The following is a 14814-nucleotide window of genomic DNA, read 5'->3' as shown; positions in this document are numbered from 1 at the left end:
GGGAGGAGGCTGGACTGCTGGGAGCAGAGGCGAGGACAGGAGTGGAGAGAGACACCAGCAAGAGGGACCCGCTGGGCCCTGGGGGTCGGGGCATCTGGCCTGACAACTTGGTGGATCGTGGGGCCACCACCTGGACAGGACACGGGAGAGGGACAGACCCATTTGGGGGAAGTGCGCCGCTTCCGCCTGTGTCTGGGGCCGCCCGGAAGTGGGGAACCCCGCCCGCAGCGCTCACGCAGCGCTCACGCAGCGCTCACGCAGCGCTCACGCAGCGCTCACGCTCAGGCGTCCCCTTGGCCCAAGGCTGCCCTGCCGCAGGCTTGTTGAGAGCGGGTCAGCGTTTCGGAAATGCTGTTACCGTGGACAGTGCACATGTGCGCGGCGCACGTAACTGAAGGTTCGCAATTGGCGCCGCCCCCGATTCCACCAACAGGCGCGAGGCCCGACCACTCTTCGCTGTCTGCTGACGTCCGCCCGTCCGCCGGTGCAGCAGCCCGGCAGCCAGAGGGAATTCCTTTCCCTCGCTCCCTGTGTGAGTTAACGTCAGTGACAGCGGCAGTGGGTTATGACACCTCTGCATTTCTTGTCAGGATAGAAAAGAGTGACACTAAGCACCTTAGCGCTAAGGACGGAGCACAGGAGGGCCGGGTGGCCGAGGCCTGTGGCGCTGCTGGGCAGCTGCCTACCCTCAGCCTCGCACATTGCGGGGAGGAGGAACGGGCGGTGCCGATGGCCCGAGCACCGCTGGTCACGGCTGTCGTGACAACGCGAGTTTCCATTTCCCCAGCCCCTTGCTCTTAATAGCGAGGGGTGCCCGTGGGGCCCAGTCTGGACGACGAGTAAGGCCAGGACACGTGCGGTGTTTTTAAATAGGTGTCTTCAAAAAGTTAAGAGTTAACGACAGCAATTCAGAAAGCGAAGGCCTATTTGTCACTGCCAGAGGGCGTTTGCAACCAACTAGGGGGCAGGCGAAGGGTGCCTTGGCCACCTTCTCTGTCTGCACGTGCTCCCCAGTGACCTCCACCCACCCCGTGGCTTTGGATCCCGTCTGCACACCAACACTGGGCGTCTCCCCTAGTGCAGACGTGCTCATCCAGCCACTGGCCTCACCCCTGTGACCGCTAAGAGGCCCGTTACAACCCGTGCAGCGGGAGACCAGTGTTTAACAAGCGTTTCAACAAGTGGGTGGGCGTTAGGGGCGGGGCGGTCGGGGGCTTGCAGCAAACGCACGAGGCTGAAGAAAGCACGTCCAAGCTGCCAGAGAGAGTGGACACGCCCCCGCACGCCTTACCCTGCTGCTCCCCCTCTGCCCCCCTAGGGCGGCAGCTTGAGTCTGTCCGGGCTGAGGCAGCGGAGAAGGGCGACGTGGGGCTGGTGGCCGAGAACAGCCGCAGCACCCAGAGGCTCATGCTGCCCCCGCCCGCCCTCACCGCCTCCGGGGTCTTCGCCAGGTTCCGAGACATCGCCCGGCTCACTGGCAGCGCTGTGAGTGCGGCGGGGGGCTCGCTCCAGGACCCCAGACCCTCTGCTCTTCGCCTTGGGGTCGCGAGGCTGTGCCTGCAGCATGCCGGCTGCCGGTTAGACTGTTGGGGGCTGGGCTGTTTCCGTTCTATGAGGGAGCGGAACTGCCTTTCCTTTGCACTGGAGACAGGGGACCTCCTCTTGACTTTCTGGCATTCCACCTCGTGCCCACTGTGTGACGAGACTCTAGAGTTATTTGCTGAGTGAAGCCAGGGAGGGGGGAGGCAGGAAGGGGGTAGGTCCTGTCTGCTGAACATGGGGCTGGGGGGCTGGGAAGTGGGTGCAGTGTGGGGGCAGGCATTCCAAGGGCAGCAGCTCCCCAGGCAGCTGGGTGGCCGGGAGGAGGTGTGGTCCCTTCCCTTCACCCCGAGGCCCTGACTGCGCTTCCCCCACCTCGTCAGTCCACAGCCAAGAAGATAGACATCATCAAAGGCCTCTTTGTGGCCTGCCGCCACTCAGAAGCCCGGTACATCGCCAGGTAAGTACACGGGCCTGGATGGTGGGGAGAGAGGGGAGTGGGCGGGATGGGCAGCCAGGACCACTGCTAGTGCCTGGAGCCCCTCAGGTGAGAGCAGCATGAGCGAGGGGCCAGGCTCTGCTGGTGAAACGGGACACAAGTCTCCTTCATGGGCTGGCCCCTCCCCTTGGCAATCCTACTGGGGGAAGGTGCTGTGATTGATTGGTGATGTCTGCCTTGGCCTGAGCCCGGAAGTGCTGCATGGTGCCCCGTGGTTGCCATGACAGTAAAATACCGCCATGGACATCCCGGAGCATTTCTTGGGTGCTCTGCCCCAGGCCACGTGCTTCACCCCATCAGTGCCTCCTGCAGCTCTGAGGGGCCCTGTTGTCTTCGCCCAGTTTACGGATGGGGCGGTTGAGGCACCGGCAGGTCAAGACTCCCTCTCGAGGTCACTGGCTCAGAGCATGGCCTCTGCCTGTGACAGATCCCTGACTGTCACAGCCTTGGGCTCCGCTGGGGCGGGCTGTGTCCTGGCTCTAGGCTGGTCCTGCCCCGCTGCCCCCTCCCCAGCCTCACCACTTTCTCAGGTGAGAGGACAGGTGAAGATGCCTGTGAGGCACATTGTTCAGCCCCCCCCCCCGGAAGTGCCAGTGGTCGTGGTCGTTACTGGCTGGCCTCAGTTTCCTTAGCTGTTAAGTGCGGCTGGGTGATGTCTTGGGCCCCTGCTGACTCTGAAGGTCCTTCTGGTTTTGAGGAGAGTGTCTCCGAAGGGTCGAGGTGGGGGAGCCTGGAGGAGGCGGAGAGGGCAAGGTTGCACGCGTGTGGACACGCCCACCGCCCCTCGCCTGCTCTCTCCCCAGAGCCCTGAGTGGACAGCTGCGCCTCGGGCTGGCGGAGCAGTCGGTGCTGGCCGCCCTCGCCCAGGCCGTGAGCCTCACGCCCCCAGGCCAAGGTGAGCCTTGCACGGTCTCTGTGCCTGCCCCTCAGTTCACCCGGGCTTCCCTTCTCCTCTCTGAAGCCCCCGCACCCCTTCCCCAGGGGGCTCTGCCTCCCGCTGCCACTCTGGACGCCTTCCCTGAGGAAAGTGTCCCCGGCACTGAGTGTGCGTTCCCTGTCTGCCGCACAGCCCACCGTGGGCCCTGGGGTGGCTGAGGGGGTCGGGCCATCCCACAGCCTCTCCTGGGTCTTGTCGTAGAATTCCCCCCGGCCGTGGTGGACGCTGGGAAGGGCAAGACAGCCGAGGCCAGAAAGACCTGGCTGGAAGAGCAGGGCATGATTCTGAAGCAGACGTTCTGGTGAGATCTGCGGGCTCGGGGGGAGCCAGAGGGGCCGAGGGGCCGTGGGGGCAGTGTGGGGGGCATGGGGTCCTAGGTGATGTGGCGGGGGCAGGGGGCAGCTGGCAAGCAGCAGTGACCACCATGGGGCTGGTGACAGCACAAGGTGGTGATCTAGACCAGACTGGCGCAGGTGACGAAGGGCGGGAAGGCGGCAGACAGGAGCGGGTTGGTGTCACTCGGGTGTGGAGAGACCAGCAGATAGGACTGGCCACGTGGACAGGCCGTGGGGAGGGGCTGGTGGCCGAGGTACAGCGAGGGGTCAGGACTTCTGTGCAGTGACAGGGCTCCAGGGAGAGCCTTGCGGAGGGACCCGGCCTGCACTTGGCCCCAGGTGGGGCCAGGCACCGCAGAGCCCGGGCAGGGGGCGCGGACTTGCTCTCAGGCCCACCTGGACCAGTTACATCAGCGCCTCGGGGAGGTGGAGCCGAGCCTGGAAGAAATACTTTGTCTTTTCTTATGTCCTCGGTTGCTTCTAACACGTAGCCCCAGCGATAGTCTCTGGCCTCGAGATGATGGCAGGTGGTGGCAGCTCAGACCAAGGGCGATCGAGTCGCAGTGAGGGGCGGTGACATGGAGAGAGGGCCAGCACAGAGGGCGCAGAGGCCAAGTGACGGGGCGAGTCGGGGATGCGTGGGAGCTGACCCCAGGGCCAGGCAGGGGTGGGGCTGGCAGGCAGAGAGCAGTTTCCCGGAGGCCTGAGTGCGGGCTCTGGGGAGACGCCTGGTCCTCCTCCCCGCCCCCCGCCCCCAGTGAGGTGCCCGACCTGGACCGGATCGTCCCGGTGCTGCTGGAGCAGGGCCTGGAGCGGCTGCCGGAGCACTGCCGGCTGAGTCCAGGTACCTGCCACCCCTGGGCCCCTCGGGGGGCGGGCCGCAGCCTCACCCTGTGCACGCCTGTCTTGGGGCTGTGGGAGCCAGGGCTGGCCCTCCTTCAGGTCCCCTCCCTCCTCCTGGCCTGGGCTTCCGCCCCCCAGGGTGGCTGTGAGGGCACCCCCTTGGAACCGGCCGCATCTTCTCTACCCACCAAGGTGGGGTCTCGTCCCTGGTGTTCAGGCCCATGCCTTTCCTCCTTTGAGCCCCCGCTGACCCAGATCTGGCACGGGGCCTGGGCAGTGGGTGGGGCTGGAGGGGTCTCTTTCTCTCACACTAGTCCGGGGGCAGGCAGGTGGCGGGGAGGGCCGTCAGCTGTGCTTCTGGGATCCCCCCGCACCCCAGGTTTCTTTTGTCCCGTCACTTTGTCATCCCAAGGCTGTCTGTCACCCTGTGATTACAGATGGCTGGCACCTAGATGTGGAGCTGAGGTCAAGTGAGAGGGGACAGCTGGTGCCCTGTGAGGGTGTGGCCCAGACCCTCCCCACGTCACTTGTGTGTGCAGTTAGCAGTCTGCATGGTCGGTGGTTCTCTAACCCCCCTCTGCCCTCCCCCCAGGGGTCCCCCTGAAACCGATGTTGGCCCACCCCACCCGGGGCGTCAGCGAGGTCCTGAAACGCTTCGAGGAGGCCGCCTTCACCTGCGAGTACAAATACGACGGGCAGAGGGCCCAGGTACGGGTGCCGCGGCCCTTCAGGGGAGAGGTCAAGGCCAGGGAAGCAGTTGCGTGGGACGGTCCCTCCAGCTTAGCCCCGGTCCCCGCGGACTGACTGCCTGTTTGCCCTGCACGTCTCTTGGGGCTCAGTTCCCACCTCTGCAAGGGCCACCAGGACGGCCACCTCACTGGCTGATTCGAAAATCCGCTTTAGTTGGTCCAGTCGTCAAAACTCCTGACCCGCAGCAGTGGGAGCTTAGGAACTGTCAGCTGTGCTGGGGCCCCTGGGGGGTGGGTGTGTTCAGGGCAGCGGCACCCGAGTTACCACTGGCGCAGGGACCCACTCGTGGGACCTGTGACCGACCCAGCACCTCAGACGTCTTGTCGGGTCTGTGGGTGCCTGTGTGGCTCTGCTGTCCTGTTGGCTGCTGGGGCGTGGGTGGCCCCAGTGTCACGGACCCCGTGTCACAGCCGGACCCTCAGAGCACGGTGCCGAGAAAACAGAAACAAACGATTTACAACAGTGGCTGGCAGTGATTTCGAGTATATTTACATACGTGTTTTAAGTTGTGCGTATGTAATAACCCACGTAATTATTTCTTGCAAAAACACGCATGTAAGATGGCGTGGATGTAGCTCTACACAGCGGCCAGACTGTAGTAAAGTAAATGCATTGACAGTAAAATAGCAAATCCACATATCAACATGCATGTACATACTCGACAAACCAACACACATGAACCTTGCAGGACCCTTGTGCTGACTGGAGAGGGGAGGAGGGGCGGCGGGTGGGAGGGGCTGTTCACAGGGAGCCGTCTGCTCAGCCCTCTGAACCAGCTTGTCCTCCATCCAGAGCTTCTGGAGCCTCCTGCCACTGAAAGTGGGGTTGGAAGGAAAGGAGGGGCTTCCTGGGGTGCGCTGGGCTCTGACTTTCTCTTCTCCTCTCCCACCCCCCCACTATCAAAGATCCATTTCTTGGAGGGCGGGGAGGTGAAGATCTTCAGCAGGAACCAGGAAGACAACACTGGAAAGTACCCCGACATCATCAGCCGCATCCCCAAGGTGGGTGTCTGCCGCCCCCGACTCCGCCCCCCCCCCCGACAGGGGCCATAGTCACTGGTGCAGAGCCCTGGGGCTTGTCCAGGCCGGCTTGCTGTGGTGGGGGTTGTTGGCTGTATGTCCACAGGCGTCTCAGAGTGCAGTGTCCAGTTGGCTGTGGACCTCAGGAGTGGCCACAGGAAAAGGATGTTGTTCCCCTGTGTCTGCCTTTAGCCTCAGGGCCCTCCACCTCTCACCAGCCCCTTGTGTCCCCTTCCACTTTCAGATAAAACTCCCATCAGTCACGTCTTTCATTCTGGATGCAGAGGCGGTGGCTTGGGACCGGGAAAAGAAACAGATCCAGCCATTCCAAGTGCTCACCACCCGCAAACGCAAGGTAGTGTCAGCCGCCCTCCACTGCCTGCTGAGGCCCACACTCCCTCATCTTCCTCCCAGTCCTGCCCACTCCCCAGGGGGTCAGAGTGTCAGGGTACAAGGGTGTCAGGGTGCAGTTTTCTCAGCCTTTTGCAACATGGCTGCCACAGCTCCAGCCATTGCGTCCTTATCCCAGTGTGCCAAGTAGAAAGGGGGAAGAACCTGTTTTCCTACATCTCTACATTTCCTACCTGTTTTATTGTGAGAGACTGTCTGTTCCAGGAGCCCCACAACAGGCAGGCACCCCAGCAAATTCTTTATTCTCATTGGCCAGAATTGTGTCGCCCCCATTAGCTGCAAGGGAGGCTGGGAGAGCAAACACCCTGGCAAAAGGGAATGAGGCTGGGCTCCATTGAGAGCCGTCCCAATTCAGCATCAGGGGCTGAGGGCATTGCCGCCCTCGCAGGTGTGCGGCCTGTTAGGTGGGGTGCAGGGGAGAGTGGTAGGTGACAAGTGTCTGCCCCAGGCACAATGGGAGGGGACCCAACCAGGCCCTGGCTCACCTTTTCCCACCTCTGCCCGACCCAGGAGGTGGATGCTGCGGAGATCCAGGTGCAGGTGTGTCTGTACGCCTTCGATCTCATCTACCTCAATGGAGAGGTGAGTCCGGCTTCGCTTGCCCGCGCAGTGAGGGGCAAGCGTGGGGGCCAGCGCTGTGGGTTTCATTTCTCACCCTGCCACGCCGCTGAGTTGGGGGCCACACCTGGGCAACTGTTCTCAAAGTTTGGGCCCAGGACTTGTGGGGGTCCCCGGGACTCTGCAGGGGGTCCCCGGGACTCTGCAGGGGGTCTGTGCAGTCCTCCCAGTCCAACTGCGCAGCTGCGAGGGGCGGGTTCCCTTCTCGTAGTGCAGCTGTCCAAGGGCAGGAGCAGTCGTGAGGAGCCAGCCTGAGCCAAGCCCGACGTTAACGAACGGCAGAAATGTAAAATAGTGACCCTCTTGCCATTAACTTTTTAAAAAGGTATAGACATACTTCACAAAAAGGTTGGATTGATGTTGGGTTTATTATTTTTTAAGTGAATTAATGTTTTTAAGTTTCCTGACTTTTGATGTCAGTATGAATATTAACACTGTACCATTAATGTGGCAATTTCCCCCATCAGCCCTTTGTTGACTGAGTTCGCCTCCCGCGGCTGTAGTCACGTCCCTGTGACCCCTGCCCAGTCCCCTCTGTGCTCGGTGCTTCCCCCCCTGAGGCCCAGCAGGCTGGTCTTTAGTTCCCGCCTCGCAGCGATTTTAAACCGCTCTCCCTGCTTGCCCTCCTGATGGGCACTGTAGCCTTGTCCATCAATAGCATTTTTCTGCTGTAAAATTATCCCAGGGAATGTTTTGCACAGAAGGCTATGGGCAGACTCCGGAGTCAGACCACCCGGGGCTTCCCATTCCACATACACCAACCCCAGCTGATGGCTGGGCCTCAGATCTCGCCCGGACGATGGGTGGGGAAGCGCCCGAGTGCAGGTCTGGAAGGCCGGCTGCGCTGCTCAGCTGCTTCCCGCGCCGCACCTGCAGAGTGGGCAGTTCCGGTGGAGCTGGAGCCCCCTGTGGAGCTGGGGGTGCAGCACAGTTTGGTTGTCTGTAGGGAAAGGTTGCCGACCGTGCGTTCGCACAGAAAAGGTCCCCTTCAGAGTGTGGCTGTGTTGTAACCTAATAATGATCGTGGATTCTTGGTGCCTCGATTCAACTGGTGTTAAAAAAGGAAGCGGTCTCAGTTACCGGAGACCGTCCAAGCTCCAAGAGCCTGCCTCCCTGTCTCAGGCTCCTGATTCCTGAGGCCGCCAGGGTCTACATGGCCTCCGGCCCCCTTGGCACAGGCCAGCCCGGTCCTCCCGTTCCCAGAGCCTGTGTGTGTGCCTGGCTCTTCCCTCTCGGGGCTTTCCTTAGTTCCCTGTGACTTGCGGCCCCCAGGCTTCTTGTTTCGGGGTCTTTTCTCTTTTCCACACAATGACCCCTCCTGTCCCTCTGCCCCCTCAGTCCCTGGTACGGGAGCCCCTCTCCCGACGCCGGCAGCTGCTCCGGGAAAACTTCGTGGAGACAGAGGGCGAGTTCGTCTTTGCCACGTCCCTGGACACCAAGGACATGGACCAGATCGCCGAGTTCTTGGAGCAGTCGGTGAAGGGTGAGGGCACCTGCTTTCCTCCCCTCCCCGCCACACTCTGCCGGTGCCTGCCTGCCCTCTGCCACGATCCCAGCCTGGCCCTGCCCTGCACGGTTCTCCCCAAATCCTGCCCCTGCGCCAGCCACCGTGAGCCCCCGAGTCCCACGGGCCGCATCTCTGTGTCTCCTTCAGACTCCTGCGAGGGGCTGATGGTGAAGACCCTGGATGTCCACGCCACCTACGAGATCGCCAAGAGGTCGCACAACTGGCTCAAGGTGACTCTGTCCCCCGCCAGCCTTCCCGCTGTGCCCTGGACGCCTTTCCTGAGCTGGCCCTCGACTTCAAGTCCCCACACTTCACCCTGGCTGGGCTCATGGGCCTTTTATTTGTTTTTTAATTAGTGGGGTTATTTTTAATCCCCACCCACAAATATGCTTATTGATTTTAGAGAGAGGAAGGGAGAGAGAGAAACACTGATCAGTTGCTTCCCTTACGTGCCCTGACTGGGAACCAAACCCACAACCTTCTGGCACACGGGACAGTGCTCCAACTGACTGAGCCGCCCAGCCAGGGCCTGAACCAGCCTCGGGTCTTCTCTTCTGCAAGTCCTCATTAATGCCTTCTCTGGGGGTTGGCTGAGAAGGCCCCAGCCGGGTGCCGGGAAGGCCCCCGTGGGAAAGCCAAAGGAGGCTGTCCATCTCCCTGAGCCCGCCTCCCATGTTGGGCAGGGGAGTCAGCCCGGGCACGAGGGAGATAAAGTCAGACAGGAGTGAGCGCTGAAGGAAGCAGTCAACTTGGGGACAGCGGGGGCAATTGGAAAAAGCCTCTCCAGAAGCGACATTCGAGTCGGGAAAGGTCGGCCGTGTGGAGGTCAGAGCAGACCGGACGGACGTCGAGGCCGGGTGGGCCGCAGGGAGCGGGCTCCGTGTGCGCAGGGAGCCAGGCGGTCGGGCTGCGAGCTGAGGGCAGGGCCCGGGTGGCCTGGCGCGTTGCAGGCAATAGTGAAATAGAACCGGATCTTCCTCTGAGGGTTTCAGGACGCAGCAGAGGTGTCCCGCAGGAAGGCCCACGGTCTGGCTGTCATTTTGCCAGGTCCTCTGGCCGCCCTGTGGACCTTGGGGTGTGGGGGCTGCTGGGCAGGAGCGGGAGCCTGTGGGCAGGAGGCTGTTGCCTGGTAACAGCCGGTGGGGGTGTGTCGCGAGGCGGAGCCAGAGGACCAGGGTGGGAGGTGGTCAGGAGTGCGCTGGCCGGGCCTGCAGACTGGGCCTCCCTGTGCACTGGTGCGTCGTCTGTGGCCGGCGTCCCCGACTCTAAGTAGCTGTGAGGGCAGGAGCCTTTCCTGTCTTGGGAAGTGGACACTGAGTCCCCAAGGCTGAGCTCCTGCCTGGCACACTGTTGGCACTTGTCAGTGTTTCTTGGACGAATGCGTACACGCCCTGTGTGTGAAGGAGTGAGTGGAACGTGTCTCCGTACCGAGGGGAAGGGGGGATCCAGGATGACCCTCCGCCTCCCTGTCCAGCCCGTCCCCAGTCGCACCTGCTCTTCCCATTGCAGTCGCTCTTTCCCTTCCGCTCCTTCAACCTAGAAGCCCATCCACGTCCATTCTCACAGCGGCCATCCCGGCCGCCTTTATGGAAATTCTCCTCAGACTCACCCCAGTCTCTCCTCAGCCCACCGATGACGTGACGTTCCCCCTCATCTCTGCCTTCCTCCTCCCAGCTGAAGAAGGACTACCTGGACGGCGTGGGTGACACCCTGGATCTCGTGGTGATCGGCGCCTACCTGGGCCGGGGGAAGCGGGCCGGCCGCTACGGGGGCTTCCTGCTGGCCTGCTATGACGCGGAGAGCGAGGAGCTGCACGCCATATGCAAGGTGCTGGGTGCGAGGCTGAGGCGCAGGCAGGGTCGACTCCACGCCCCCAAGTCCTCCCTGCCATGGATACTTCTTTTTTCTAGTTTCTCTTTACTTTTTCTGATCCTATAAGGTAACTCTTGCTAAACATAGAAAAGCAGGCTAGTATGGAAAGGTGAGAGGAAGCTGTGTCACTTAGGAACTGAGTTTGGACAATGGTGGCTTACGTGAGAGAGGGGTTTCTTTTTCTCTCATGTAATGAGATGTTTAGAAGGGGGCAGGCAGCTCTTCGGTGTCATTAGGGACCCAGGCTTCTTTCCCCACAGGGGTTTCTGTCACATGCTTCAGGCCTCTTCTGCACAATGTGGCTGCAGGAGCTCCAGCCATCACGGCTGTGCATGCTTGGCCCGTGGGCAGAGAGAGAACGGGTCAGCCTTAGCCAGTGAGCAACTTCTGTTTAAGTTGCATCAGCCAGAACCTTGCTCTGAAGCCCAGCCCTGCTGCAAGGGAGCCTGGGAAATGTAGGGTTTTTTTTCATTGTGTCGAAAGCTGCACACGTTGCTGATCTAACAAATTTTGGGCTTTGCCACAGAAACGGAATATCACCCACAATCCCACTGCCAGAGGCAACCCCTAGTCGCTTGCGGGAATGCTTTATTTTTGCAAAACTGTGTTCCTTCTCTACAAGTAATTCTGTTTCCTGCCTCTTGCCCAACAAGTACTGGGTTTTCAGTGCCATCAGATGCATCCGAGTCGCAGTGACGAGGGGTGTTTGAGGGCCTTCACCCGCCATTCAGGACTTTTACAAACCAGGGGGGAATGCTCTGGGAGTCTCGGCCGACCCCGCCCATTTCCCAGCCGCCCCTGCGGTTGTGTGGTGCTCGTCGCTGCCTTGTTCTTACCAATCGGTCGGCGCAGTGCGTGTTATCTCACAGGCTGTGGTAGGAGTGGTTTTACAGTTCACAAGTAGCTGTGGCTGCCAGTCTGTCACCGTGTTACGTTATTTACTTAGAACAGTTTTCTGCAAGAGCTGTTGCCTGGGCAAAAGGTGGGAAAATTGTACGGCTGCCAATACAACAGTTCTTCATCTTGCTCTTTTGCCAGCATTGGGGAATATTTTCTTAGCCTTTTATGTTAGTGGGCAAAAGAAGACTCTTAGTAGCGTTAAGGTTGGCCATGACACTGGTTACGGGCCTGTGGGATGTCGGGGGGCCGATACTGTGATTTCCTGGGCTGGGGGGAGAGAGCGGAGGAGCGGGCACCTCGGCCCTGAGCTTTGGTCCCCGTCTGGGGTCTGCTCAGCACCCCGGCCCTTCCTCAGTGGTTTCTGTGGGTGCCGGTGAGGCCGGGGCGGGGCGGGGGCTGCCGATGTGCGGATCGCGGTCCTCCGTAGCGGGAGCGGGAGGCAGCGCCCAGCCTCTGACACGCTGTCCTTCCCGCAGCTGGGCACCGGCTTCAGTGACGAGGAGCTGGAGATACACCACCGGGCCCTCCAGGTGAGCCGTCCGGGCGCCCCCTCCGTGTGCACGGGGCTCAGGGAGCAGACAGGGCAGTGGGCAGCGGAGCCTAGTGTGTCCTGGTCCCAGCTGTCCCGGCCACTGACCAGCGACACCAGTCGGGAAGCCTCGCCTCCTTGAGCTCAGTGCCTCAGCCGCGTCCCGGTGGCGGTGGGGCAGTTGTGGGGCAGGGCACTGCTGTGGGGTTCCCCGAGTCAGTCTGTGGGGTGCGGGCTGAGCCCTTACCCACCGGGAGTGTGTGTGGTTGGGGGTGTTCGGCTGTGAGTGCTTTTCTGTGCCTCGTGTCTCTGGTTCTGCTTCTGTTCATTCTTTGGCTCTCGCTCGCTCTCTCCCCCCTCCCCCCCCAATCTCTGTCCCGCTTTGTGCCTCTGTCACTCTTTAATTTCTTGTCTCAGCTCCCGGGGCCTCCGTCTTTCACTTCTATCCCCTCCCGTCTCTCCCCCCCCCCTTCCCTGACTTCTACTTCTAGTGTCCGTGTGTCTGCCTGGCTTCCCCACCTCAGCTTCACTTCCCAACCCCCAGCCCTCGGCCTTGACTCTGAGACCCGAGACCCTGTCTTCCTGCAGGTCCTGGTGCTGCCCACCCCACGCTCCTACGTCCGGGCAGACGGTGCTGTGGCCCCCGACTACTGGCTGGAGCCCCGAGTCGTGTGGGAGGTCAAGTGCGCCGATCTCTCCCTCTCCCCCATCTACCCTGCAGCCCGGGGGCTGGTGAGTGGCGGGGGCTGGGGTGGACCCCCTCCCAGGGGACGCAGTCGGGAGGGGGCCTGGCGGAGTCCGCCCTTCCCGAGTGATGTCGGGAAAACTCAAGCTTGTGTTTTATTTGGGTGTCAGATAATGGGGTCGAAAGTCTCGTGGTTTTTGTTTGTTTTTTTTAAAAGAAATGCCCCAGGAGTAGAAAGAAAACAGTAAACTGGCTCCGTTTCCTATCATAGGCTCACACTCAGCCCTGAAGTAATTTTTGAAACGAGTTCTTTTAAGTAAAAGCTTACGGCACAGCCTGCCACCAAGTTTTAAATTCCTCCGCTCACAGGCGGCTCCGTCCACCCCCCGGCCACAGCGGCAGGCGCCCGGGACCCCCTCAGGAGCACCGGGGGTCCCACGTTCATCAGTGGACTCCTGTTGGGCCCCCTTCTGGTCCTTCAGATCCTGACACAGACAGGTTTCTGGTTAGAAGCAGACTTCCATTTAAAGTTCCCGCTAAAGGTGGAACTCGGGTTTTGGATCGGATTTCTTTCTTGAATCTTCTCACTCGTTGAAGTCGGTGTCCCCGGCTCACTGGTGATGGAGCGGCCTGTGCGGCGGGTGCCGTCCAGGGAGCAGGCGCTTGTCCCCATGGAAACGCTGAGCAGCCCCGTTCCATGGCGGGGACGTAGAGCCCCAGGTGCTTCGGCACCTGGCCGCGGGTCTCATGCCCCTGGGGGTTGGGAGCTGGGACTTGACCCCACAGTCAGGTCCCAGGGTCCACACCCTGACTCTGCCGTTGTGCCCCTCGGCCCTAATACTAATAACCGCAGTCCCAACTGGCGTTTCTCAGGCACGTCCCGTACGCCAGGGGCGGCCCCGAGGTTTTGACTCCCTTCTGTAATCCTGTTGCTGAGCCCCACTGTGTGGATCAGAGATTGGGGCCAGAGGTGCAGGAGCTGGGGGGGGGACGTGGTCAGGGAGTTGTTCCTGAGGCCCACGGGCGGGACCCCAAAGGTGCCCATCGTCCCCCTGCCCCCCCAGGTGGACAGCGAGAAGGGCATCTCCCTTCGCTTCCCTCGGTTTCTTCGCGTCCGTGTAGACAAGAAGCCGGAGACGGCCACCACCAGTGCCCAGGTGAGGCCCCAGGGAGGGGCCCGCTTCCCGGGGAAGTGGGCGCTGGCCCGGACGGTGGGCGGGCGGGCGGGCAGCCCCCGGCTCTGACCACCGGCCCCTCTCTCCCCAGGTGGCCTGTCTGTACAGGAAGCAGAGTCAGATCCAGAACCAGCAGGGTGGGGACGCAGACTCCGACCTGGAGGACTTCTACTAGACCCTGTCCCCCCGGCAGGACAGGGTCCCGGGACGTGGCTTCAGTGACACAAACCCGATGTGCAGTCACAGCGTGTGTGTGTGTGTGTGTGTGTGTGTGTGTGCGCGCGCCCGTGTGTGTGTGTGTGAGGGGGTGGTTAAGCGGGGTTTTAGTGGGTCATTTTTCTGTCAATAAATAATTTTTAAACACCCGCTGTGTCAGGTCTGTGCTGGGGGCCGGGTGTGCTCCGTGAACTTGCACTTGGCTAGCTCGTGACAGCGTGGGCACCGGCTGTCTATGCCAGCGCCTGCAACTCAGCCTTCCGCGGTGATGGACGTGCCTTCCATCCGCGCCGGGCAGTGTGACAGCCACCAGCCACCGGCAGCCAGCGAGCACTTGAAATGCGGCCGGTGCAGTTAAAAACACACATTCCACCTCGGCTGGTGTGGCCGAATGGATTGAGTACCTGCTTTCAAACCAAAGGGTCAGCGGTTCGATTCCCAGTCAGGTCACATGCCTGGGTTGTGGGCCAGGTCCCCAGTTGGTGACGCACGACAAGCAACCACACATTGATCTTTCCTTCTTTCTCCTTCCCTTCCTCTCTAAAAATAAATAAAATCTTTTGGGAAAAAAAAGGAAAAGAATTGTTGACACGCGTCCAGGGAAGACAGTGCTTGGAGCTGGGCTCAGGCAAGTGTGTAGGGAGGTTTGCGGGGGCAGGAGTCCGTGACTGCTTGTACATTTTTAAAAATGTTTTAATTTTATCCTTTCCTGAGGATATGCTAATTGATTTGAGAGGGGGCGGGAGGGAGAGAAACACTGATAGGTTGCCTCTTGTGTGCATCTGGACTGGGGACCGAACTTACAACCTAGGTACGTGCCCTGACTGGGAATCAAACCCACGACCTTTTGGTGTGTGGGACGACACTCAACCCAGCTGAGCCGCACTGGCCAGGGCGTGACTGCGTGTAAATGAAAGTGCGAATTTGGTGTGACCCACTGCCGCTGATGTGCACCTCGATTGCCTGGCTCAGGTAGCGT

The 14814-nt window shown here is 61.0% G+C and overlaps 1 protein-coding gene across 3 annotated transcripts in view; it reads left to right on the top strand.

Annotated features, from left to right (window-relative positions):
- The window catches only part of LIG1 (DNA ligase 1), a 29583-nt gene extending 15601 nt beyond the window's left edge, over positions 1-13982 (top strand). For all 3 annotated transcript variants that reach the window (XM_037140874.2, XM_037140955.2, XM_037140804.2), the window contains exons 14-29: positions 1319-1485; positions 1923-1999; positions 2842-2933; positions 3177-3276; positions 4069-4154; positions 4746-4861; positions 5809-5904; positions 6167-6277; positions 6844-6915; positions 8290-8434; positions 8606-8688; positions 10133-10285; positions 11707-11760; positions 12348-12491; positions 13509-13601; positions 13711-13982. In XM_037140874.2, coding sequence (XP_036996769.2) covers positions 1319-1485; positions 1923-1999; positions 2842-2933; positions 3177-3276; positions 4069-4154; positions 4746-4861; positions 5809-5904; positions 6167-6277; positions 6844-6915; positions 8290-8434; positions 8606-8688; positions 10133-10285; positions 11707-11760; positions 12348-12491; positions 13509-13601; positions 13711-13794 — 1673 coding nt within the window. In that variant the 3' untranslated portion in view covers positions 13795-13982. The remainder of the gene's footprint in view (positions 1-1318; positions 1486-1922; positions 2000-2841; positions 2934-3176; positions 3277-4068; positions 4155-4745; positions 4862-5808; positions 5905-6166; positions 6278-6843; positions 6916-8289; positions 8435-8605; positions 8689-10132; positions 10286-11706; positions 11761-12347; positions 12492-13508; positions 13602-13710) is intronic.
- The last annotated feature ends 832 nt before the right edge of the window (positions 13983-14814 follow it).

Source organism: Artibeus jamaicensis, unplaced genomic scaffold, assembly GCF_021234435.1.
Source record: "Artibeus jamaicensis isolate MK-2021 breed Jamaican fruit bat unplaced genomic scaffold, CSHL_Jam_final scaffold_804, whole genome shotgun sequence".
Classification (NCBI taxonomy): domain Eukaryota; kingdom Metazoa; phylum Chordata; class Mammalia; order Chiroptera; family Phyllostomidae; genus Artibeus; species Artibeus jamaicensis.
This window is presented reverse-complemented; position numbering and strand designations above follow the sequence as displayed.